Raw genomic sequence first — 24,494 nt, forward strand, 5'->3', positions numbered from 1 at the left:
CCGTCACAAGCATTCAAAAAGTTCCAGTTTTCAAAGCATAGCGTTCGGTTATGTATCGGAGACTCTTAATACCCGATGATGGCTCGGAGACGTCACGGAGAAGAAGCTCATCACAATCTCTCACATTTCTGAAAGTCTGCGACATTATTTCCTAACCTTATCTCTGCATTTCTTGCCATTTCCCATTCCTCAATGGCATTCTTTTTACAGTACAGAGCTATACAGCGACATGTGAAGGAAGAGCTACAACGTGTAACTGAAGTTCCAGATCCATTGTCAGCACGCTTTTCCGACGGAACACACGAATTGGGAGATTTGGAGTCACCTGGTAAGCTGAACAAAGGTGAACCGTACACACGGATCCCAGGTATCACGTTGAGGGAAGATGGTAACAGCCAGCTCTATTACCAGGTTGACTGGAGCGGATCCGATGACCCATTCAACCCCAAGCACTTCTCGACCCTACACCGTATCTTTGCGACACTACTCGTATGCCTCGTCGCTTTCGTTGCGACCCTTGCATCTTCTATCGACTCTGCTGTGCTCACTAGAGCGACTGCCGATTTTGGAGTGTCAGAAGTAGCGGAATCATTGGCCACTGCGCTTTTCTTGGTAGGGTTTGGCTTTGGTGCCTTGCTCTTATCTCCCCTCTCTGAGCTTCTCGGAAGATATCCTGTCTATCTTGGCTCCCTTTTCGTTTTTGCCTGCTGGACGCTTGGGTCTGCGCTAGCACCGAATTTTGGCGCTCAGATTGTCTTTCGATTCCTAGCTGGATTCTCAGCGAGTACTCCCTTGACGGTTGCAGGTGGCTCCGTGGGTGATCTGTGGAGTCCGGTGGAGAAGACATTCGCCTTCCCACTGTTTGCGATACCCGCATTTGGTGGACCAGTTCTTGGTAAGTTTGTTATGCTCGTATTGTTCCTATCAAGACGATCTGCTCCTTGTTGGTTTTACTAACCAAAAGCAAAACAGGCCCTGTGATAGGTGCATACATTGGCTACAAGCAAGACATCAACTGGAGGTGGACGGAATGGATAACGCTTATTCTGATCGGAGTTACCTTTACACTTATCTTGCTTTGCAAAAGAGAGTCATTCGCACCTCGCCTACTGCACTACAAAGCACAGCACTTCCGAAAACTTACAGGCAATCAACAGTTCAAGACCGCGACTGAAGTATCGCATGGCTCCGTCGGTGAGCTCTTGTCTAGGTCTTTCACTCGGCCTTTTCTTCTCTGCACACAACCGATTGTGGTGGCCTTTACACTTTATTTGATGATTGTTTACATCATTTTGTTTACGTTTCTAGACGGGTATGTGCCTCTTGAATGTTTCATGTTGCAACGTAGGGCGTGAATCGCTGACTCTTTTGCAGTTACCCTTACATCTTTGCAGAAACTTATGGTATAAACGAGGGACTATCCAATATCTGCTTCGTTGGATTGTTCATTGGAATCGCCCTTTCGGCGCTCCTTGTTCCAATAGCCTACCACAAGACTGTACGACAACTTAAGGAAGATGGAGACGATGGATCTGGCAAGGCCATACATCGCGAATCGAGATTGTTCTTTGCCATGATTGGAGCACCTTCACTACCTATCGGACTGTTCTGGATGGGTTGGACTGACTATGTAAGTATACCATGCGTGTCCCCCGGTCGTGCTATATTTTCAAGTCTAACAAATGATAGGCTTCCATCTCAATATGGTCACCCTTGACAGCATCATTGCTTGTCGGCTTTAGCAACATTTGTATCTTTATGTCAGCATACATGTACATCATTGACAGTTACGAAGCATATGCAGCATCAGCCTTGACGTTTGTCGCCTTGGTCAGATATGTTGCAGCTGGTGGCATGACAGTTGTCGGTATTCCCATGTACAGAAACCTGGGGACTCACTGGACCTTGACTCTGCTTGGTATCATTAGTGTTCTTGCGCTGCCCATTCCGTATGTGCTATACCGCTTCGGACCGAGTCTCCGGAAGAGTAGCAAGTGGGCAGTATAAGTAGATTGAGGAGGGATGACAGCATTGTTGTTGCGCCCTATCAGATTGTATAGAAGCAATGTTTTTTCAATTCGATACTGGTGAGCAGAAACAATGGAAGAATAGAACGCCTTTGGTTCATCGTCTAGCTGTACTGCTTCCGACAATCCACTACTACTATAAGGCGTGCTTGTTAATCCTGCTGCTGGTGTTTCGGCGAGAGTTGTCAACTCAACCGCTCCTGAACGTGCCTCCAGATTCCTATACACTAGTCTTTACGACTACTCTACGCGACTACCCTAACCGCAAACAGCACTGGAACGCCTCTTGAGACGCGATGTTGTCTCCAAGTTTGGAAGAGACGCGTCGTGGCCTTACGATGTAATTGAGGTTGTTTGCGTCGAAGAAAAGCAGAAAGGCATTACTGGATACTCAGTTTTGGAAGAAGATATTGCTGGCGATGAGAAGAAAGCTAGCGTCGGAAATTGCTCGTTAAGGAATCCAACCCGCTTGAGTTGGAATCACGATGCCCTATGTGATGTTGGTAAAGGGGAGGGTGCGCTTCTACCGTCGCATGGGACAAGTCAAACGCATACAAGCACAAACCCCGTCGTCGAAAACCCGTACTATGTGACTCACCACTCAACATGTGAAAGAAATAGGTCCCTTTAGAGAGTTTGTCGCTTCCCGGACCCGATTCCCATGATGCTCGGAGCCCAACGCGCGTCTAATATCGCAATATCCGTGCGAAGTTCATTTCAAATAACGTTTTCTTCAACTCACGTCCTCTTGACAATTTACCGAGTCAACTCCCCTCCGCCGATCACTGCAGAAAGCAGTAGCATTTCCGTGTTCCCATCTCCCAACTCCGGTGCAAGCGAGAGACCCTCCAAAAACCCGCGGGGACAGGGGTACACAAGTCAACATCCCTACTTGCGAAAACGTGCCGCAATCATACATGTTGAAGGGTTGTCAAAAGGGTCAGCGTACCTGCCGTATACAGACATTGCAGCGTGGTGTGCGCCTCGGAGATTTTCTTTTGCCGTGGTTGGGTATCGTGGGGGTCCACATGTAATTTGTAGGAAAATGGGGGCGCCGGCCAATGAGGGAAGGGTAGGAGCGTGCACGTGTGGCGTGAGGGAGGATAGCAGCTATAGGGAGTGCCGTTGCTAATGGTTAGGAATTCGATAACGGAAGCTTTGCATGGTCACTGCGCGCGTAGGATTGGGCCCATGATCCACACGTTTTCGATGCTGCTTTACGTGAACGTCGCAGTTGCGTGGGGACCAGCCTTGCGGAAACTTCGGCTATAAGAGGGTTAGGCGGCACGCAACAACGGCAGGGGCCGTTAGGAGGAATGACGCATGTGTGATGGGATGACAGTAGGTTGCTGGTAGAATCGAGCCTGTGTGGTATTTTGTATAGATGTGCCATGTGTTGATATTGTCATTGTAGTGGGCGCACAATGCATCATAGTCGGCCGTTTCTCATCGTGTCGTTATCTGCTCCCACCCTAGACATCCTTGAGCAGTTTCTCGATCTCTTCCAGGTCCTCAGCACTGTCGATCTCGATGATCCTGTTGACCTCGCTGGTGTTGCGCATCAGCTCCTTTGCACCGGCGTACAGCATCTTCACCTCGCTATTGCATGTTATGGGCAGGTAGTATAGCATAACGTATGGCACCGATAATCGTCCCGAGTCCTGTCAAATCTCAGCCTCTCTCTCACGAGGTATGGTCGGCAAAGCGTACGAGGGTCAACGGGTAGCTCAAGAGCACAAATCGCGGGGCATGGTCGGGCAGCTCGTCGGCGAGGCTCTGGACGTCGGAGTAGACATCGTCGTCTGCCTGGCGTACTTCGAGCGTCTTCTTATCGATCTCGTCTGGCGCGCATGGGCGTCAGCGCCAGGAACGACTGCGGCAAAGGCAGCAGGTATACGAACAGATGACAGCCTGGGGGTCTTTGGCGCGCGAGGTGCCTAGACGGAACTTGCGTAGCTTGGTTTTGGTCTCATCGGAGAAGGTGTACAGTCGTGCCTCGGAACTCTGGGCCGAGGTATTAGCGAACCGGTGGATATGACGCGCGTAAGACGAAGGCGGCACTTGCCATGATGGCGAACAATGATGGGAAGACTTGGGTTCGCAACGGGTGTTTGACGAAGCTCGGGGAGGTGGTGTAGGGCTGAGGAAGTCTGACGGACGGCACGCGTTAGTGGGGTCTGTTGGCGGGGGTTCCTGAGCTGGACGAATGGCGCTAGCTAATGCACTACCGTCATGTCCATACACCCTCAGCTTTGTAGAAGCCTTTTCTTCTCATGCACCTAGCTACTCATACCCTCTTTCCCCTGAGTTACTTCTCCTGATCCATGTTCGGACGACTGAATCAGGTTGCCAGACACTTGTCTCGTCCAATACCCAACTTTGCGCATCGTTCCGCCGTTTCGTTCCGCCCATCGATAACGTCATCAGTCATGGCTTCGACACAGCAAAAGAGCCTGATCCACACGGCAGGTTGTTTGATTATCGGTGACGAAGTCCTTGGAGGCAAGGTATTCAGTGTCCATGTAGATCAATTGTTAGCCTGACAGCTGACGTGAACCATAGACAGTCGATACGAACTCGGTAGACTATACCACTTTAAAGTCGTGGTACATGGACTAATGTTTCACAGGCGTACTTTGCCAAATTCTGCTTCTCATTGGGCATCAACTTGCGCCGCATCGAAGTCATTGCAGATGATGAAGGCGAGATTGTAGAAGCCGTGCAACGCATGTCCAAGAACTACGACATGGTGGTGACGAGTGGCGGAATTGGTCCTACGTGCGTGCAGCATACTCGCTACACCACCCAGCCGCCGAGCTAACGGCTGTCTAGTCACGACGACATCACTTACCAGTCAATAGCCAAGGCCTTTGGCCTGCCGTTGAAGTTACACGATGCGGCGTTTGAACGTATGAAGCGCCTCTCGAAGCCGCACAAATCTCAGCCAAACTTTGACTGGAACGTCGAGTCTCCAGCGCTTACAGCAAAGAAGCGCATGGTTGAACTGCCTATTGATGAATCCAAGCCAGATGAAGATCAGGTTATTTTCGTCAGTGAGTCGCTTTGGGTTCCCGTTAGCGTCGTGAACGGTAACGTGCACATTCTGCCCGGAGTGCCTCGCCTCTTTGAAGCGATGCTAGACGGACTAAAGCCCCGCATCCTACCTAGATTGACGGATCCAGAGGGTAAAGGCGTGTTGCGGATCCTCATCTCGACTCCGATGGCCGAGAGCGCCGTTGCTGGATATCTGACCGAGCTCGCTGCCAAGGCGGAGCCAAAAGGGGTCAAGGTGGGAAGCTACCCACGATGGGGAAAGGACCACAACACTGTGACGCTAGTTGGACGCGATCGCGACTTCATGGAGAGCTTAGTTCCTGAAGTAGAGAAGGCTGTTCAGGGGAGGCGGGTAGCTGTAGAAGGTGAGGACGACGGAGAAACGTCTGACAAGGACTCGTAGGGGGTGGTAGAGGGTGGGCTGACATTGCAGACGTGCCGCAGTCGGTCAATGTAAATATACATATATAAACATATCGAGTGTCGAGATGCAGGGACTGTGTGCCAGAATGGAATGCCTGTGAAGATGATGTTGGGACAGACGGGTGTCAGCGAACCATGCGGCAAGCTTCTACAAATGTTCGAGAAGCAGCCTAAGCGCGTGCCACGAGGGCTGGGCGCTCACGCTGGACCCTGATACGACGGATAGATCGAGGGCAGATTCTGTGCGGTACAGGAGATTTGCTTTTGAAGCTGTCAATGGAATTAGGTGTCATGATTACCTTGACAAGGTCGTTCTCGGGGCAAGGTTCGCGTGCATGACGATGGATAAGCCGCCGACCCCGCCCGTGTGACGGTCGGCAAGCAAGCAGCAGCAGCATGCTCTGTGTGTGCGCGAGAGATGAAGCACCCGCATGGTCGGATAGTCACATGCACAGGAGAGGATTCAATTGGAGTGACTACAAGAGCGCAAGCGCGGGCGCGACGGGCTCTGCGAGTCGATCGGTCGAGGAACAATGTTTTTCTACGCCCGCGTCAAGCTTGGAATCAGTCGTCGCATGCCTCGTGCGCCGTAGTGGTTCGTGGGAGGGCATCAGGTACTCCGTGCCTCATGGCGTCGGGCGCTGGGATCGCATGCTTGTATGTCGAGCGCCGCCGCTTTTAAGAGGGGAGGGGAGGGGGCTTTGTTTTTGGCCCGGGGGTGAAGAGATGCGGAAGGCGTCAGATGGAATGCATGCACTTGGACGGGCGACAAATAGGGAGAGGCGCACGACGCAGGCAAACGCCCAAGCCTATTCACCTTGCAGACGACGCCATGGTGGTGGAGACGGGTGGCTCGCTCTGCTCCTCTTTTGGTTGGAAGGCAGGCCTATGCACGGCTACATTAGCGCTAAAGCCGCGCCCAAGCCCTTGTCCTAGCCCTTCCTCCTTCAAGGCCCCAGACGAAGCTAGAAGGTCGTTTTTGCTACCGAGATCATCCTGCTCAGTGCTCTCCCGTCCTCTTCTACTATCGCGACGAGCTCTCCTGGCCCATTTCCCTCGCTGCTGCTGCTAATCCCGACCCGACCGTCACCGCCGGCCTTTGCATCAAACGCCCTGACAGCGCGCGTCGCATCGCCACAACACGACGGCCTCGCTCCCTTGATCGCCTCCCTCGCTCCCTCCCTGCCTACTTGCGTGTCTGTCTGTCTGTCTACCTACCTACCTACCTACCTACCTATACCTAATACACCACGCCCATCTCCTCACATTCACAATGGCATCAAAGGTAGGCGCCCGTCCATCGCCCGCGCCGCCTGCGCCCCTGCTAACCCGCGCCAGTTTCTCCGAGAATACAAGTTGGTGGTAGTCGGCGGCGGTGGAGTCGGAAAGTCGTGTTTGACTATCCAGCTGATCCAGAGCCACTTCGTAGACGAGTACGACCCGACCATCGAGGGTAAGCACTTCCGACCTGTCGTGTTTCGCGCGCCAGCAAGCTAACCCACGCCTCCAGATTCGTACCGCAAGCAGTGTGTCATCGACGACGAGGTCGCCCTGCTCGATGTGCTCGATACAGCGGGACAGGAGGAGTACTCGGCCATGCGCGAGCAGTACATGCGCACAGGAGAGGGCTTCCTGCTTGTCTACTCGATAACCGACAGGCAGAGCTTCGAGGAGATTATGACGTTCCAGCAACAAATCCTGAGAGTAAAGGACAAGGACTACTTCCCCATGATCGTCGTCGGCAACAAGTGCGATCTCGACGGCGAGAGGCAAGTGTCGACACAAGGTGCGTTTGCCTGCTGCTTCCATCCCTTGCCCTTTCCACATGCTAACCCTTGCACAGAGGGCCAGACTCTGGCGCGGAACTTTGGCTGCAAATTCATCGAGACTTCGGCAAAATCCCGCATCAACGTTGACAATGCCTTCTACGACATCGTCCGAGAAATTCGCAGATATAACAAGGAAATGTCCTCGTACACAGGCGCCCCTGGCTCAAACGGCAACGGGCCCCAGAAGACGACATTCGACACGGACGACCAGGCGGAGAAGAAGGGATGCTGTGGATGCGTGGTAATGTAAGGACATGGAAGCCACTGTCGTTGTTGTCGCGCACTCTGTCAGAGAGATACCTACACCGCTGGGTTCGGTTACCCGCCCTGGCCATTGGCGGTGCTGCTTGGTCCAGCAGAAGAAAACACGCGATGCTGCTGTTGCGTACTGCCAGTACACCTTCTCTTCGATACTGTCACTTTGGGTTCGCATTACGGGGTAACGGATTCACGTCTGCTGGATGCGCCTCCGAACACCCTACTTCTACTACTGGTATCGATTCCATCTTTCCTATCTGGTGGCGCTCTTCGTATTCGCCTTCATCATCTATCTAGACCGATTTCTTTATGGCATTTTGATCGGTACCCTGTATTTCCGCCTGTCGGCACGCCAAAGAGGCACCATGCAGCACGCTTCTGGGAGTCAAAAGATTTCTTTATTTTTGACAGCTTTTAGGGTCGTTTAACTTTACCTACCTTCTATGAACATAATTCATCTCTACTCGCAGCGCACCTTCATCTTCCATCACAACCGTCTCTCCTTCGCTACAGCACTACGGCAAAAGTCCAGCTGGCAGCTGCACTTTAGATTGCCAACTCACAATGCATGCCAACTTCCCTTCGCGTTGCACCCACAACCACCGGCGACCAGCGGCGTCGCAATGGCAGTGATCGCCCACTTGGAGCCATAATCGTGTGGTGTTTCGACTCGCGAACCTTGCCCGGGCGCCGTCATTGGATGTAGATTATCACAGATAGGGCGCTACCTCTGCACGGCCGTTTCAGGGAGCACATCCCGACAGAAAGAGGGGAAGTCGATCAGGAGAAAGGTAAGTGGACATCGGCACATACACGCGGGCGTCTCACAGCGACGTGACATCGACTCTATTAGGCCCGACTTCCAGCGAGCTATTCTCCGGACGAACACCACAGGTGCCGTCGATCGGGATCCCTTGTGTGAAACGCTGGGTTGGGGCAGCTTGCCAGAATCCGATGCGCCGTTCCTGCCGTATCCGCAACACGTGCGCAATGCGTCAAACGGCGCACATCAACATCTCGCCAATTCTCACCTCTTCGGCCTGACGATCCGTTCGCCTCATTTCACCTCTTCGCGGCCATTTTACGAAATACTCACCGTCCCGTCCAACTGCAATCAAGTGGCGGCCCGACAGTTTGGATATTCACGAATTACTCACACCCCCTGCCGTTTAGCCTATTCAGTGCGACCCTGAACGGGCAGTACGCCCTGCCCGCGTCGGTTCGGATGGCAGCCTCGTTTGAACAGTTCACCGTACACCGGTTCGGCTGCATCTTCACTCACTGCTCTACGCTACCAAGCATCCGACGCGTTTGCATGCGCGTTGTTGCGGGTGGAAAGCCACTTATGCGGTCGCTTCATTATCCCTGCAGTATTGCTAATCTCTGCAACAAACATGCAGGCCACAATTGCCACTCTGGTTTTGAGCAAATCGTTCGCTGACCGTAAGCGAAAGATGGCCACTACACCAGGCTACGGAGATGGTTTTCTGGACCCGTACGCCTCGTTCCCCATCCGTGCGCAGACACAGCGGATCACCATCAAAATTCCTACAATAGCTCGCCTATGCATAGGTTCTCCAGTGACTTCCTCCTTTCACGGGCATCGATACTCTCAATTCGCATGGGGCTGGGCCAAGCGTGCAGATTTAATACTGGGCTTCTTCGTATTGGGGCGGTTACGAGCCCTTTTACACGTCATTCACCATCCTTGGTGAGTACAACAGTGAAGTCGACAAGTAAGAATTGGTTGCGAGAGAGCGCATGCAATCACTTCCTACGACAAGGGCGAGAGGACAGCAGTCTCTTCTAATCTTAGAACTCGGCTTAGTCATGTTCGTGTCTCTTGGGCCGTCGAGAATGCAAAGGATGTTCTTCTTCAAGTGTGCCTTCAGTACGCCTGTTCCATAGCCCAAGACAAGTACTCCTCGACTTTTACCTGGCCTCACTGCAGCTAGGTTCTAGACTGAACCTCTCAGTTCACGCAAGACTATCATTCTCGGCCCGTGCCTGTACAGATGTAGCCGAAGGCACATTCCGCGGGCCACGTTCAGGCACAGTTTCGTAAGTCTGACGTTATACGCCCTTCGCCCGGCCTCAAAACGTGGACCCAATCCAGCCTTCTTCTACCAGTTCTTTACAGAGCTACAGTTGTGTTTCATGAACATGCCTCGGGTTTCACTAATAATACAACGGCATGGTGGGCAGTTGTAGACAGGTGGGAGCACGGTTACATTCATCACACAGATCGGCACTCCGCGGAGGGATCTGGACCCTGGCGTTAGCTGTGTGACAGGGGTAGTGCAGTAACGACATTGAACTCGTGTTACATTGACTTTTTACCGCGACAACCGAGCGAAAATTACTGGACAGGTGAATTGATTCAGTCTGTTCAGCAAGCACTTGCAATTGTCTGCGATGCGTCTATAAAGCAAACGATTTCAACAGCCCTCTTCAGTGTTGCGTGACTCGACTTCCAACGCTACTACTACAAGCACTTGTACTCATCGGCGACTCCAAATCGGTCGACCACCCCAGTTGGCCGACCCGATTGGGAGAACGGCCTACAAAGCCGTTCGCTCACGATCTTTCGATCCGAAATCATGTGTCGAGATCAAGATGCCTTGATCTATTGCTGCTTCAGGTAATTGTGGTAGGAGAGTGTGGATTGCAGGTAAAATCGCGGTGTTTGGCGCCAGCCAATAGGATGGGAGGCGTGAAGCGGTCGTGAGATGAAGACCCAAATTTACGATGCTGGCAGATGGTGGTGGAAGTACGTCGGCCGTTAGCTTTGCTGCTTGCATTGGTGGGTTGGGCTATGGTCGTGGTCTCGTGAGGGCTCGAGGGCACTCCTTTTCTGTCGCAGTCGGACCGCTCAGGTTTGCTCGATGCTTTCCATCTTTCGTCGCTTATGGTTGATTCTCTCAAGATGTCTTGAGTCTCCCACTTGACTACGCTACCCTTGGACTGGGCGCACTACTCCACTAACAACACACGAGTATGCCGTCCTTGCTCCACACTGGCCCCATCTTGCATACCCGGACAAGCCATCCAATGTGCATTATCCACCTTAGCAACCATAGTGTTTACATGTACAGTGTTTACTTTGAATTCCTCAAGTCAACACAGACTTCTGCCGACCCAAGGTTCGTTGCCTTTCAGTATTTTATTAGATTCAAAAAAGATCTACACGCACGTTGAATGTCATTTTGCGGCACGGCCCGAGCATACTTCAAGGGGAAGATTACACAGTATCTCCAGTCGTTTCCCTTGCGAACCTGAAGATCGCAGCCGCATGCGACAGAGCTAAATGAGGAATCGAGATGTATACGAGTTCTGGTAAGCCCAAATTGGAGAAGGACCGAAAGTTGCATATTCGGTTAAGTGGCCGTGCGTGAGTGAACCGTACAAATGGATGAGTAACTACACCCTCAATTGCGCAATCCCTTGTTGTGATGTTGAGGTTCCCTGTTCATGGACGGTCGTTTCGTCTGCTCTTTGGGATGAATTGGTCCGGAACAACCAAGACAGAGGTATAGGGCGATGGTACTAAAACGTAAGGCTGGACAAACAATCAACCGATATAACTGCACCTGCGTAGCAGCAAATAACATCACTCGAAAACATTTCGTAGTCAAATTGCGGGGTGGAGTTATAGCGAAAAGATTTCAACAGCAGAGTCAGCTGCGAAGAACACGACACTGGGCAGTATAAGCGCCTTGGCAATGGCTGTTACATTATCCGAGTAGCCATACAAGCACATCAGCGCGATCGATTCCAAGTTTGCACTTACTCTTCCGCTCGTCAGGATATTTGCACAGACGCTATCTACAGATGAAACTAGTAGAAACGTCTCATTGCGACAACAGCACTATCTGGAGGTAGCAGAGAGATAGCAGTGGAACGGTGATTCATATTTGCTTAACAACTGGTTGGTCGGGAAGGAGTTTTGTCCGATATATGAAAGATGAAGTTGATGGATTAGTTCTAGGTGCGGTTTCTCCTTCACTAAAGGCTACGTTTGACGTCCATGACTGTTCATAAAATAGCAAATAGAGACGAAACGAGAGGCAAGTACTCGTACTGTCTCACCAAAAGCTGTAAGTTATGCTACTAGAGTGAGTGTGGGGATGCTATTGTCCGCATCGCATTCATCACCCCTACAGTTGATCATCTAGACTGCAAAAAAGCTTCAACAACTCGTTAACATGGGAGAAAGTCACTATCTCTACCAATATAATGCAGACGTTCATTGAAGTGAGAGACCTTTGGAACAAGAAACTATTGCTAGTCTAGTTGTGATCTTAAAAATCATCTCTTCTTTGAAATTCCAGATTTGACAGTGGCGTGTAAGAATATTCCAGTGAGACGTGACATTGTTAGTCATATGTTCTTCTCAAATACTTCGGCTCCAGATCAAAATGGATATACTATATGCACACCCTATCGTTCTACTTGGCTACATAGGGAAGATACCAACAACCATAGGTGCGTGATTTGCCAAGTGCTGCGGTAAAGATGTAGAGATGTTCTGCACCCGATCCGCACCACCGTATGACTTGGTGTTTGATTGTTGTCCAGAAGTCTTGGATATGGCAGGTGGAAACCAACAAGAACAGGTCTCCAGATATGTAAAGGTGAATAGATAGTAGTCATGTTAATGCAACGAATGTGATGATATTCATTCTGTAGTCAGAGGATGTCATGTCTGTTCATCGTCTGTTACACTTGAAGCCCCAGTCGCACCTTCCGAGTTTGGAAATCCCACTACAACACAGACTAGAAAGGTTAGTCGATTCAATCGAATAAATGATATCAAAGACCAGGATATTGCGAGAGTAATGTTGTGGTTAGGCTGTGGTGCCGAGCCCACTGTCTTAGCGATTTTGGTATTCTGGTATCCGCTAGAGTATGTCGTAGAACATAATCCGTAATCCCTGGCCCCCAGAACAACGTCTTGTATCCCTGAGCATGGGATATGGATGGAACATATTATATCGAACGCCGGCGGTCGTCGTTGAAGACCCCGAAGCTTACACGTATGATGATAATTCATCTCTCATCATCTTAGCAGTACCACTTTTGACGCCGTTGCTTTTCTCCAAACATAGGTACCTCGTTGTATATTCTTTGGATTTGCAGTAACGCCTCAATCATTTTCCAATTCATCTAGTTCTTTCTGCCTCCTCGCTAATTCTTGCCTCATAGCTTCTGCCTCCTTCCTCAGTCTCTCCCTCCTAGCTGCCTTCTCTTCTTGTGACATTCCTGGATTAGGCGACGTGCCGGCACTTGGGCGTAGCGGCACTGAGAGTGAAGGATCGATGTTTGCGTCAGCGTCAGCTTGAGATGGGTTCAATATCGAAGAAATCGCGTTTGGACGGTGGGGCATCGGGTTTGCGGTTTCCTCTGGGTCCATGGTAGCACTGCGGCTGCGTTTCCGGGGCGATGGTGCATTGGATTGCATGTTGGGTATAAGGGCTGCGGGATTAGAGGTGACTGATGCCTTACCGTAGTAATGAGTGAAGTCGACGGCGATAGGCCCTCTCGGTGGCTCGGGCGTATAGTCTTCCCTAGACTCAATTGCTGTTGACGGATCTGGGGAAACGGAATGCTCGAATGCGGGGGTTCGGGACGGACGCTGTGGTGGAGAGTAATCGGCAACCGACGGTGTGGCTTGAGAGCTAGTGTCACCGGCTGGCACGACTCGTTTCCGACGTTTGATCTCTTGCTTCTTCATTGCGACAGGACGATGTGTTCCATGGAGCTTGTAGTAAAGTCCTTTGAATTGGAGTTAGCTATCGTGGCTCAGTTGTAAAGTAGTCCTTTGGATGTAAACTCACCACAAGCATTACATATTATGTGACCAGCATCATCCCGTCTCCACAGTGGTGTGATTGTAGTTGCACAATTTTGGCACGCGGGGATGGCACTGGTAGAACTTGCTGCCGCTGAACTGGACGCAGCGTCTGCGCCGTTCGTACCGTCACTCGAGGTTGCATTTGCCTGAGCCAACGCAAACTTCGCAGTCTTCGACACACGGTTGTTGAATGCTGGACAGCCACTGCAGCCTTGCTGACCACCAGTACCATTACATCGCCCTCCACCAGGGCATGTACCTGCGGTCATCTGGTCTGCAGCAACATAAGTTGCTACTCGGGGCGAAGCCGCGAGGTTTCCGGGTGACGTTCCGTTGCCGTCACCTGGACCCGGCGTTGGACTTTGCTGCACGGGCATAATCGGCTGAGTCTGAGTGTTCCGTTTCAGGTTCACTGGACGTGATTGATTCCGCGCCTTCATGTACAGACCACACGCGTTGCACACAGTTTCTCCAGCTGGAGATCGGCGCCAAAGCGGCGTTTGTGTCGTCTTGCAGTTGCTTCGGTCCGTTAGCGTCTTCCCTGCAGATCTGGTTCCAACTGCAATCAAGTGACTGGTGGCAAGCACACAGTGAAATTTCAGACAACGTACCTACAGACTTGTCCGGTAACAGGCGCGTTGGATGCATCATAGTTCATACTCGGCAGCTGTAGAGATGTTGAAGTTGCCGGTGTCGTTGGTTGCTCTGAGATGGGCACCGCATCCTCGAGTGAGTGGTATATCTCGGATCTTTCGTCTCCCTGGCCCTGAATCTGGTGCTGTTCCTGAGATGGAGTTTCTGTCCTTGGCCTGTGGTGTTCATGGGCCTGGTTGAGTAGTCGCAGGCTCTCAGCCATCTCTAGCTCGTCTCTGCTTGTTTCCCGTGATAAATGATGTGGATGCGTCGGAGTCGGAGCCAAAGACGTGCCTCCGCTCCCAGGAGGGTGTGCCATAGGGCAGCGCTTGATTGATCCAAGATACGTGTCTCAAGACGGAGGTTTCAAGGTTGTAGTGATACACTGTTGCCTAAATTTCGCAGATAGAATCCTCCAGTCCGGGGATTTGCAAACTCTGGATCCAAATAGATGTCCGGACTTCGCTATCGGCTTGATCTGATACCCGATGAAAGTGTAGGTCAATCTGGAGCAGGCGCTAACGTGACTTGGTGTGATATGCGGGTCTTCGGGCCTTTGTACACAATGTTTGGGAAGTGTGGCACACGGATGGCTGGCAAACAACTTTAAGAAGGACGAGTCTAGCAAGGGAGGATATCAGGTGGGTTCGGGATCTCCGTCGTCATAATTCTGAGCAAGGTGCCTACTGGGTCTGGCGATGCTGGTGCGGTACAAGCTGGAATTCTTAGGCGGTGAATGGGAGGCGGTGGCCAATCAAAGCTTTGCTATTATAAGCCGAGATTTAGCGCACCAACCCTGAAAGCACGTCCACGGCGACTATAGGCAACAGACGGGTTCAGAAGCAGTGAAGACGATTTGACTTTGGCTTTACACATGCGCGTGCTTGCATGCGGAGCCAACCATCAGTCAGGTACATGCATTCTAAGATGCAGGCCGGGCGTCCTTATCTCCGATACATATGCTCGGCGGCAAGAAAAAGGAAAATTCGGCTCTATCACTTTTGGACTCCACTTGAGCCTTGCAATAGACCAGCTGTCAGCGGATCAAGATCCGGCTCGCCTACGACTAGCGATTTGTAATGGTTGCTGCTCCGCACGCCACTGATGCATAGCTGGCACCAATCACAAGAGGTTGAGATGATACAACCAACATTGCGTCAACGTTACTATCGCAGCAACAGCAGCATCAGACTAGATTTGGACAATTGCTCAACGCAGTCCTTTCCGAAACGATACACTAGCAGCAATGCAAGTACCGGTAGTCTGTCCTCGCTTCATGCACTGCGGACACTAGACAGACAAGCGAACACGTGTGACGACTACAGCCTCGTTTGAATCAGATAACCTATCATACATCGATTCTTTCCAAGGCGTTCTCCACCCGTGTAACCAAAACCTCGATGTGATCACCGGACCAACCAACGAAATTCAGAAAGACATACTCAACCCACCTTGTTAACATCCGTAGACGTAACCGTGGGCAACTCCAATCCGTAACATGCGATACTTGGTTGAGTACATAGAAAGCGCACGACGGTCTTATGCCGAGGTCCAAAAACCAGGCAAGCGCTCTTGTATGAGGAATCCTCTACCGCCATCCTCTTGTCGACAAATTGCGGACTTAGACTTGTTCGGCACCCCAGCCAGCGTCGGCGTCGCTGCAACGTCGTTAGTACCACAAGCAGAATGTTTCCAAGAAGTATGGAGAACTTACCGCATGTTCGCTGGGGGCTCGATGGAAGGAATGAACTCCAGAGCAGCGTAGCCCACGCCAATTATGCCGACAATGGTGCCTGGCACAATGCGGAACCAGCGCTCACCCACGATGACCGAACCGATGAAGATGTAAAAGATGCCGCGGCCGAGGAAAGAGAACATGAAAGAGGCATAGCGTGCCACTTGCTGGGGAATCTGGAACTCGAGTAGAGCGGTTCCTGTTGTTTGTCAGCAACATGTGGTAATACAAGACCGCTGAACGCACCAAGACCGAATATTATCAGGTATACACCGAGAATGATGTGAGAGCTAGGCATTGTCAGCGCTTGCCTATGCAACGTAGTCTGATGTTTTGTATAGCGCTGCCAGCTCGAGCTTGCATAACCGCTGTTATGCAACGCTCCAAGCTCGCGTACTGTTTGTACACCCTCCCAAGATGCGAGCGCGTGCCGAGACGTGTGTGGACTAAGCTCGCGACAGTCCTCAGGATTATGCAACCTGCCTCTGTCCTCAAAGCCCACATGCGCTCATCACGGCTCGCCTGTCAAGGCATGGAGTGCCGTCTAATTGTTTTACGAACTCGAGTGCCGACGCGACGGGATTGGGGTGACAATGGATGCGCCAGGCAGACTCACAAGTCGTTGAACGGGAACAACTTCGCGATACCACCAAGGACCACGAAGACCGCAACGGCGAAATTCACCATGCGACTATACAATTGTAAATTAGCTCCTATTCTCAACACCTCCGAGTGCTCAATGCCTCTGTCGGAAGCGGCTGCCTAGTTGCAGACAGCTCCCCACAGCTCCAGCTGTACTCACAAGATGTCTGAGAAATCCATGGCGGACGATTGACCGGCGAGATGTGGGAACCGCACTTTGACGACTTCGCGCAACGGGCTGGGGAGGGGACGGATGGGATGAGATGGAAAATGGAGCTTGTTAGGACAGAGCTCGGGAGTATGGTTGGGGTTGCGCAACGTCGGGCCTGCGACGAGACGTTGCAAGGTAACAACGGCCAAGCTCCCGCGCTAAACGTCATACCTGGTTTCATTGGTTGCTGCGCCATCAAAGGGGTTTCCTCATCCCATGCTCGTCTTCGTCTTCATCTTCAACACCGGCTTGTCTTTCGTCACCTCGAGCAGCGCGGCTCTTCTCACACCTTTATCGCTCTTGACCCTCGCTCAGTCGTTGCGATGCGGACTAGCCGATGCACAGATGCGTTTCTACACGAGGCAACACCAGCACCACAACAGAAGAGATTGACGGTTGCCTGGACCGACGCAGCCTTTTCGTATACTTTAGGTCAATGACTACCACTATGCCAGCAGAGACCAAGTCGACCACCCGATTCATACTGGTAAGCCGAGTAGTTTGCTGTGCTGCACTCCTACCACATCGCTATGCTTCCACGATATATACACTACCAACGGCTCATCCTTTCACATACGACCATAGGACACTGAAAATTAGGCTTCCCGTCCGCTCAGCCATATACAAGCAGTGTACCGGCGGATTAGTAGTTAGGTGGGTGACCACTAGCGAATCCCCGCTGTTGTATGTTTTTGTTTTTGTTCATCTGCTCCCACCCTCCTTACCTTTTTGCAGTCCTTCGTACCATGTGCTCTTCTTTGTCGTATGTACTGTATGAGCTTCGTCATGATGGTCATCGTGTGCGATGCTTTCTTCTCATCGTGTTGACATCACTGAGGCTTGTTCGTCCAACATGTTTTGTTAGGGAAGAACGAGAGCGAGAACCGCGAGAACGTGCCTTGCAAGCTAAGACATTCCCAACGACCAGGACGCATGAGTGCCCCGAACCTGGCGTGTCTAGCGGTATGGCGATCATCCTGTTCCTGTTGCCCACGTCTCTTGCATCCACAGCTAACAATTATGATGACGGTAGCCAGGCTTAGTCTCCGTCGCAATGCCATCAGGTTGATGAATAGTAATCGGGCCTTAGCTTGCAGTGCCCTACCGTTGTCGAAAGGAAGCTAGACAAGAGCCGACCAATGACGAGCCGTCGTTTCCAGCTCCAGATCTGTTAGATATTCGATTGCTACAGTGCGTCAAGACACTAGCTCGGTCGATCGCAAGATACAGTTTGACACCGTACCTGGTGGATTATTGGAATGCTTGTGGTATACATGTTTCTGCTGGAGCAACAAGGAACCCATAGTGGGCTATGAGCGGATATCTGCAAAGAACCAATCGTAGCTACTTGATGGCTGCCAGAGACAACAGCACTGCTCAACCCAGAAACAGCGAACTTACGGTCAGGTGGAAGGAATAGAGCAAGAAATATTCAAGCAGATAAAGACCCAGTCCAGAGCTCTCACCTTGACCCAGAACTTAGAGCTTCAAAGCATACGGAGTACACGGAGCCAACGAGAGCGTAATCATCATAGACGTACTCTGCTGTAGAGCCATGGTGGAAATATAATGCGTTGGTATCGCAGCTAATTGGTTCTCTGCCACGCTAGGCTAGTAGCAGGAACTACCTAGGTACCATGGGGAGCTCGAACCGCCGGCCACCAAAGGGACTCGCCACATGGCATGACAAGGTAACACCCTGATCTACACCACATGTACAGGAGACTTGTATACAAGGATAAAGGCGGGAACTATGAACGACCAGAGAGAGACGGTCTCTGCGAACGTTCCCAAATGTGCCGAGTACCACCTCCACCTCACCACAGGCTGTTTATTAATCCTTCTAGACTCGTCATTAGTGTTCCTCCGATGATCCGCGATCAGTGAACTGGATTGTTGAAGCTCATCAAGCTACCTCTAGAGCGAAAGCTAGCGTGGGCGTTCCCAAGAATGTAGACATATCCTCCTCAGGCACGGATGTCAGCTCTTTCAGCACAGCAATCTTTTTGGCATACTTAGTATGTTACGCGAGTACTCGTAGATGTGAACGAGGTCCAAGGTCGATCTAGACGAGCCGATGCTGTCGATACGCCACAAAAAGGAGATGTTGAAGTGAAAGCTTAACATAGCTAGGGGATCTTCAACAGTGCTTAGGGGTGCAGCTATTCTGGTCGGGAGATCTAAGGATAACGTGCAGATTAAGTTTTGCCCCATTCTAATACGCATCCTTGCAGCAAGCCACGATGCGAGTCCGGTCAACTCTACTAGGACTTCCCCGAATACAAGACAAGCACGTATACCCAAGCCTGAAAAGTAATACTACTACAGGCTCCTCGTCCTCGCCCACATAGCTAGCTGCACGACTCTAACTAGAATAAAGAGTGTCTTCAGACGTGACGAGATATGGGGGGACCGCTGTATCTACTACTCCTTCTTGCCACTTGGATCTCTACTGGACAGGCACAAGATGCCGACTCACTCACGGCGATTGCCAAGCTTTCCAACTGCGTGGTATATTGGATCCAGTTCCGAGCAGACGATATATGGCTGACGCCTCTAGCAATTATGTTTGGTGACTGCTGCTGTTGACTCACCTTGTCAAATTACAAACTCGACATGTATATGTACCAACATTAAACTTCAGGGTGCCGTTGAGAAATGCGTTGTCTCTTCGTGTACCGTAAAGGAGAGCTTGAGTAAGTCGGGAACTATCATCATTCACTGATCTATAGCTCACTGCATTTATTAGCGACTAAAAACGTTACTTCGACCTTCTGCCACGCGCCGGTCCGGTCGGAAACGATCCATCTGCGAGTCGCGAATATGCTTGTGTGCGTGGTAATAGTTTCCTGTGCCATCTTACGTATCGTTTACCAGAGATATTCCACGATTGTCGGGTTTGGCTAGGATGACTGCACCGTGGCCGCTACGGTACTCATATCTATACCTTCAGTGATAATCATAGATAGGGGTATGCTTACAAACGGGATCGGTGTCGATCTCTGGACTGCTCCATTTGATCACCTCGAGCACTTCGTTCGATGGCTGTATACCATTACCCTACTATATTTTATCCAGTGTGCCATGGTCAAGGTCTTGCTGATTCTATTTTTCTTGCGGATATTTCCGAGAAGGCGAACAGTGCAGCTTTTGTGGGGGACTATCGCCTTTATCGTAATATGGACCATATCTTTCTTCATTCCTGGCTCATTCCCATGCCTGCCTGCAAGCAAAACTCTTTCAAGAAGTGCGTGAGGTGTACGCTGACTCGGTGCTTCAAAATATAGCTTGCCGATTACTGGACAGCTTGGGATAAGGCTAAGCCAACCAAGTGTCTCAACATATACGCGGTAATCTGGGTACACGCTACCATATGTATCGTGGTCGACATCTGGATGCTATCTATCCCTCTGTACGAGGTCTTTCACCTCCAGATGACATTGACGAAGAAGTTCAGCGTAGCTCTGATGTTCTTCGTTGGTACCTTGTCAGTACTCTTGCAACCTACACAACCTGGCTTTCAGCTAACATGTCCACAGTGTTACAATTGTATCCATACTCCGCCTCAGATCACTCATTGCTTTCGGCGGAACGAGCAATGTCACATAGGAGCAGACGAACGTCGTCTTGTGGTCGGTTTACGAGATTAATGTTGGGATTATATGCGTATGCATGCCGACTCTCCGTTTAATCCTCATCCGCGCGTTTCCCACAGTCATCAGCACGATACAAGGAAGCACTCAGAGAAACAGCAAGAACTATCATGGAAGTGGAAGTCGTGGCACAAAAGGAAATGTCGACATGATAAGGAGTGTCAAAAGTGGAAAAGAGAGCGTGATCGTTGACCGGAGCACGATTACATATACTAGGACGTTTGATGTGCGGCATGAGGAGAACAATGATGAGGCTGAACTTGTGCATATGGAAGAGTTCAGCGAGAAGGCAACAAGGGAGCGAGAGGATAGCTACAGTAGTGAACTGAGGTTGTAGTTACAGGAAGTTTAGACGTAACAGTTCTGGTCTAGCAGTTGTCGCTAATTCTGTTGCCTAATTGCTGGTTCTTAAAATATCTGATGATCATCAACTAACATCTAGTGCTGAACAATGAAGACTCAATGAGAAGATAGTTGCAAGATATTGGCTTCGGTAAGTAAAGAGACCAACTGGATCAGCAATGAATTATACCTAGTGAGGAGTACCATGAAGCCTGACACAATAACGTACCCTGAAGATATTCCCAGCCTTCCGCGCTATCATCCTATCGATGACATCAAATCCAATGCCAACTCGCTCCCCCATTCTTGATCACCCATTGTTTGTTTGTAGATGTGTTCTACGTATCGCTTCGACGCCATGAAGCCATTGTTCTCCGCAAACCGCCGAGCCCGTTCATATTGACTTTCAGGAGGCTCTCCAACCACCAAATCAAGGTTGACATTCCACTTTACTAGAAGCGACATCATGTCAATACGGCCCTGTTCTGCCGCTGCTTCGAAGGCAGTTCGACCATGGCCTCTACCAGGTGGGTAATTTGGATTTGCTTCATGCTTAAGCAGGAATTCAGCAATTCCGCAAAACCCGTTCATGGCAGCCAATTGCAAAGCGGTAGCGCCAGAATAGATAGGGATTGTATCGATGATTGCGTGTTGATTGACAAGGTATTGCACTATATCGAGGCAACCCATTTCCGCGGCCCTTTGCAAAGGCGTGCGAGTAGTCCCCATGTTACACGTGTAGTGTAGCTCTGCCCCGCATTCTAAGAGTACTTTCACCATTGGTAGACTTTTCATGTCGATAGCGGCGAGTAGTGGCGTTACTCGTTGCATGTAACCTTGGGCTTTCTCCGATATTTCCAGTCCATCTAATGACACAAAGGCGTTTGGGCTGGCATTGTGATGTAAAAGTATCCGGACTATTTCGAGATCGTTCGTGATGATTGCTTCGCCTAGGGGACTGACAATATCGGGGGATGGATGTCCCACTGGTATATACTCTTCGGGGAACGGCTCAATGGCATTCATATCCACAGCTGCACATAGAATTTTGATCAATCCGAAGTTGCGAGACCGGACGGCTTGTCGAAGTGCTGCAACACCATAAGTCCGTTCAACTAGAGACTTTCTGACTTGAGCTGCTTCCAGAAGAAGATGAATTATAGCATCAGATGCTCTATTCCGTGTCGCTCGTAACAATGCCATAGAGTCTATAGCAGAGACACCTGCAGCCAAGAGGAATTCGATCCACACTTGATTGTTGTGTTGGGCTGCAACTTCGAGGAGGGAAGGTAGTTTATGCTTGACTTGGTCCAAGGGGTTACCTCGACCGCCACCAAAACTGCAGTACATAGCTGGAGCTTTGCGTACATAACATAACAACCCGTCATCGAGGTCGAGAATAAAGAGTTCTTCGGCGTCCATACCGACTGCGAGCAACCATTTGCAGAGTTTGAAGTCATTCGTTGCGATGGCGTAGTAAGCGATGGCTCGGAAACACAGCTGATGTTCATCCGGCCCCTTGACAGCATCGCCTCTGTATTGTGGTTTAGGGTCCCCCAAGAAGGGCGCGGGTGAACCTTGGAAGATCATGGCCTCTAGTGGGCCAAAATCATCCTTTTCGCTCACAGCTTCTAACGCGCATCTCCATACAGTGTGACCTGTCAGAAGAGCACTGAGTGTTGCTGTTTGACCATACTCAAGTAGAACTGCAAGTCCTACATCTCCGCTGCTCTCACGGTCTTCCATATCTCGTATGATAGAGTTAACGTCATTTCCAAGGCTGCTTGCGAGTTTGAGGATCTGTGATCCAAGCAAGTACCATAGTGCAGGGTGCTTTCGTATGGCGGAGAGCGAATATATGAGATTTTTCTCTGCGATAGCGTCCTTGAGCTTTTTTTCGAGTTCTCGAATTGATGGAGCCGAATTTGGACCTTCTGCTATCATCAAGGATGCCGCCGCTGTCCAGTCTGTGCTATCGAAAGGCTCTAAAATTGAATCGTTGATAGAACCAGGCATACTTATGTCCTCCTCGTGAATCTCTTCGCCGACAAGGCGGTACCCGACAAGGTTGAAAGCATTCAGAATCGTCTGGGTCGCACTGTCATCGAGTTCAGTTTGAACAACACGTAATACGTCCCGCATTACTTCCTTGACTCTTGGGCACCCCTTCGGCAGATGATCTCGGTAGTCGTTGAAGACACATTGTAGAATGTCGTGGGCCGCAGACACACGGTTTCTTAGCATATGTGGTGCTTCCCACCCTTCAGGCTTGGTAAGATAATAGTCCAATAGGCCTATCTCCAGCCATGCCATGATTCCACCTGCTGTACTGTCAATCAGTTGCTTGAGATGAGGTATCGAGATAGGATCTGAATTGTTTAAGCATTTGCGGATAGGACTGGCTCCGGCAGCGAGAACGATACACATCAACTCTATCGTTTCTGGCATCCTAGACCTATGTCTGTCTTCACCGCAATGTGCGATATTTTTGCCGAGCTTTCTTCCTTCGACGATCTGACCAAATAGTTCGTGAAGTTGTGATTGGTTTGCACCTTGACACATCTGTGAAAGAAGTGTTCTTGCAATTTTGTGATGGCCTACAGCTGTCGCGAACGTAAGAGGGTACGTTGGTTGCGATACAAACTCCCAGTCCATCATGATTCGCTCCCAAGGATCGAGTTTCAGCTTCAGCATGGCCAGCATAAGAGCTAAGTCTCCATTCTGGACTGAAATAGCGAAGACCCTTTCTTTGAAAGCATCCTGGATCGGGATCGAGAGAGCCTTCAAGCCTTGTGATACAGCGCTGAGTGGGAGCGCCTTGATCAGTGCATACGCGTTGTTTGAGGTTGGATGGACGGCCAAGGATACGTTGTTGAGCAGTGACGCGATCATATACGATGGAAGTACCGTGTCGTGTTTTGTTTGCGTTCCACCTGCAGTGAAGTGATGTGTTGGGCAGAAGATTGCATTGAATTGCGTTTCGGAAGGTTGTGTCTGCTTCACTAACTGTTGAAAAACAGAGGAGGTCAGTAGGAGCGAGTCCATCTTTCCCAGCTGCATCCACGAAAACGACGGAGTGTACAGGCCGGTACAGGTGGATTTGTTCAGACCTAGGCTATTGATCGTTGGTGAGGTTATTGTAACTAGATCAAGGTCATCCTCGGTCTGCAAAGACGAAGACGAAGAGCTTGTAACAAGGGATGATGATGTCCGAAGGCCATTCGCGATGTCCATGTTCGGGGTGCTTGATCGTGGTCGTAGGGTGATATTCATAGGAAGCCTGTCGGACCCTAGGGATAATGAGCGATGAACACAAGGATCTCAACTTGAACGAACCATGCTCTAGTGTGTTGATCAGCGAGCTGCGTCGCGCAATCTCTTGTATAATCCGTGACTGCGGAATCTCGTGTCCCTTGAACAACACTTCGACTCGCTCAAGGCAAATCGAGTTCCTCTTGATATGCCTGATGATCATTCCCCATTGAGATCCAGTCAGATTTTTCCGTAATTGCCATTTTCTTAAGTGTCTTTCGTATTGTGCTTTACTTCTTCCGTGAGTGTTTATCTCCTGTGACGCAGCGATAAACGTACCTCGCAGCAAAACCGTGATACTTCTTCATATACGTATCGATCGTGCTAAGCGAGTGTTCCCAGTACAAGCTCTCGATCTTCGAACGATGGCGTTCCCATACTTTCTCATCGATACTGTTGGTCTTGGTGGTGTTGTTCATTCTGTACAGTGAAGTGTGAAGCTGAATGGAAGACATTGAGGGAAAAAAATGGACGATTGGGCTGAGTGTTTTAAGCATACCTGGGCACTTGACCGGCCAGGC

At 50.5% G+C, this 24,494-nt stretch overlaps 9 protein-coding genes across 9 annotated transcripts; 5 read left to right on the forward strand and 4 right to left on the reverse strand.

Moving 5' to 3' along the window:
* Positions 1-192: 192 nt before the first annotated feature.
* GT037_011073 (benomyl methotrexate resistance protein) lies at positions 193-2,007 on the forward strand (the record flags this gene model as incomplete). Its single annotated transcript, XM_038936120.1, has 4 exons — positions 193-895; positions 973-1,312; positions 1,375-1,630; positions 1,690-2,007. 4 exons carry the CDS (start codon positions 193-195, stop codon positions 2,005-2,007), a joined length of 1,617 nt encoding a protein of 538 aa, XP_038781166.1.
* Positions 2,008-3,499: 1,492 nt separating this feature from the next.
* GT037_011074 (glia maturation factor beta) lies at positions 3,500-4,414 on the reverse strand (the record flags this gene model as incomplete). The annotated part of the gene is made up of 4 exons (XM_038936121.1): positions 3,500-3,688; positions 3,738-3,868; positions 3,929-4,177; positions 4,321-4,414. The coding sequence occupies 4 exons, from the start codon at positions 4,412-4,414 to the stop codon at positions 3,500-3,502; spliced, it is 663 nt and encodes a 220-aa protein (XP_038781167.1).
* Positions 4,415-4,456: 42 nt separating this feature from the next.
* On the forward strand, positions 4,457-5,484 carry GT037_011075 (uncharacterized protein; the record flags this gene model as incomplete). The annotated part of the gene is made up of 4 exons (XM_038936122.1): positions 4,457-4,534; positions 4,590-4,607; positions 4,657-4,805; positions 4,860-5,484. The coding sequence occupies 4 exons, from the start codon at positions 4,457-4,459 to the stop codon at positions 5,482-5,484; spliced, it is 870 nt and encodes a 289-aa protein (XP_038781168.1).
* A 1,293-nt stretch (positions 5,485-6,777) lies between these two features.
* Positions 6,778-7,583, forward strand: GT037_011076 (ras-like protein; the record flags this gene model as incomplete). The annotated part of the gene is made up of 4 exons (XM_038936123.1): positions 6,778-6,789; positions 6,843-6,957; positions 7,015-7,290; positions 7,348-7,583. 4 exons carry the CDS (start codon positions 6,778-6,780, stop codon positions 7,581-7,583), a joined length of 639 nt encoding a protein of 212 aa, XP_038781169.1.
* Positions 7,584-12,737: 5,154 nt separating this feature from the next.
* Positions 12,738-14,397, reverse strand: GT037_011077 (gata factor srep; the record flags this gene model as incomplete). The annotated part of the gene is made up of 3 exons (XM_038936124.1): positions 12,738-13,366; positions 13,429-13,964; positions 14,057-14,397. The coding sequence occupies 3 exons, from the start codon at positions 14,395-14,397 to the stop codon at positions 12,738-12,740; spliced, it is 1,506 nt and encodes a 501-aa protein (XP_038781170.1).
* Positions 14,398-15,699: 1,302 nt separating this feature from the next.
* On the reverse strand, positions 15,700-16,635 carry GT037_011078 (copi associated; the record flags this gene model as incomplete). Its single annotated transcript, XM_038936125.1, has 5 exons — positions 15,700-15,736; positions 15,793-16,012; positions 16,060-16,103; positions 16,430-16,504; positions 16,616-16,635. 5 exons carry the CDS (start codon positions 16,633-16,635, stop codon positions 15,700-15,702), a joined length of 396 nt encoding a protein of 131 aa, XP_038781171.1.
* Positions 16,636-19,639: 3,004 nt separating this feature from the next.
* GT037_011079 (cfem domain-containing protein) lies at positions 19,640-20,275 on the forward strand (the record flags this gene model as incomplete). Its single annotated transcript, XM_038936126.1, has 3 exons — positions 19,640-19,891; positions 19,954-20,153; positions 20,206-20,275. 3 exons carry the CDS (start codon positions 19,640-19,642, stop codon positions 20,273-20,275), a joined length of 522 nt encoding a protein of 173 aa, XP_038781172.1.
* Positions 20,276-20,338: 63 nt separating this feature from the next.
* Positions 20,339-20,656, forward strand: GT037_011080 (uncharacterized protein; the record flags this gene model as incomplete). Its single annotated transcript, XM_038936127.1, has 1 exon — positions 20,339-20,656. The coding sequence occupies one exon, from the start codon at positions 20,339-20,341 to the stop codon at positions 20,654-20,656; it is 318 nt and encodes a 105-aa protein (XP_038781173.1).
* Positions 20,657-20,919: 263 nt separating this feature from the next.
* Positions 20,920-24,392, reverse strand: GT037_011081 (uncharacterized protein; the record flags this gene model as incomplete). Its single annotated transcript, XM_038936128.1, has 3 exons — positions 20,920-23,951; positions 23,998-24,206; positions 24,253-24,392. 3 exons carry the CDS (start codon positions 24,390-24,392, stop codon positions 20,920-20,922), a joined length of 3,381 nt encoding a protein of 1,126 aa, XP_038781174.1.
* Between the last annotated feature and the right edge of the window lie 102 nt (positions 24,393-24,494).

This window comes from Alternaria burnsii, assembly GCF_013036055.1.
Source record: "Alternaria burnsii strain CBS107.38 chromosome Unknown 712, whole genome shotgun sequence".
Taxonomy (NCBI): domain Eukaryota; kingdom Fungi; phylum Ascomycota; class Dothideomycetes; order Pleosporales; family Pleosporaceae; genus Alternaria; species Alternaria burnsii.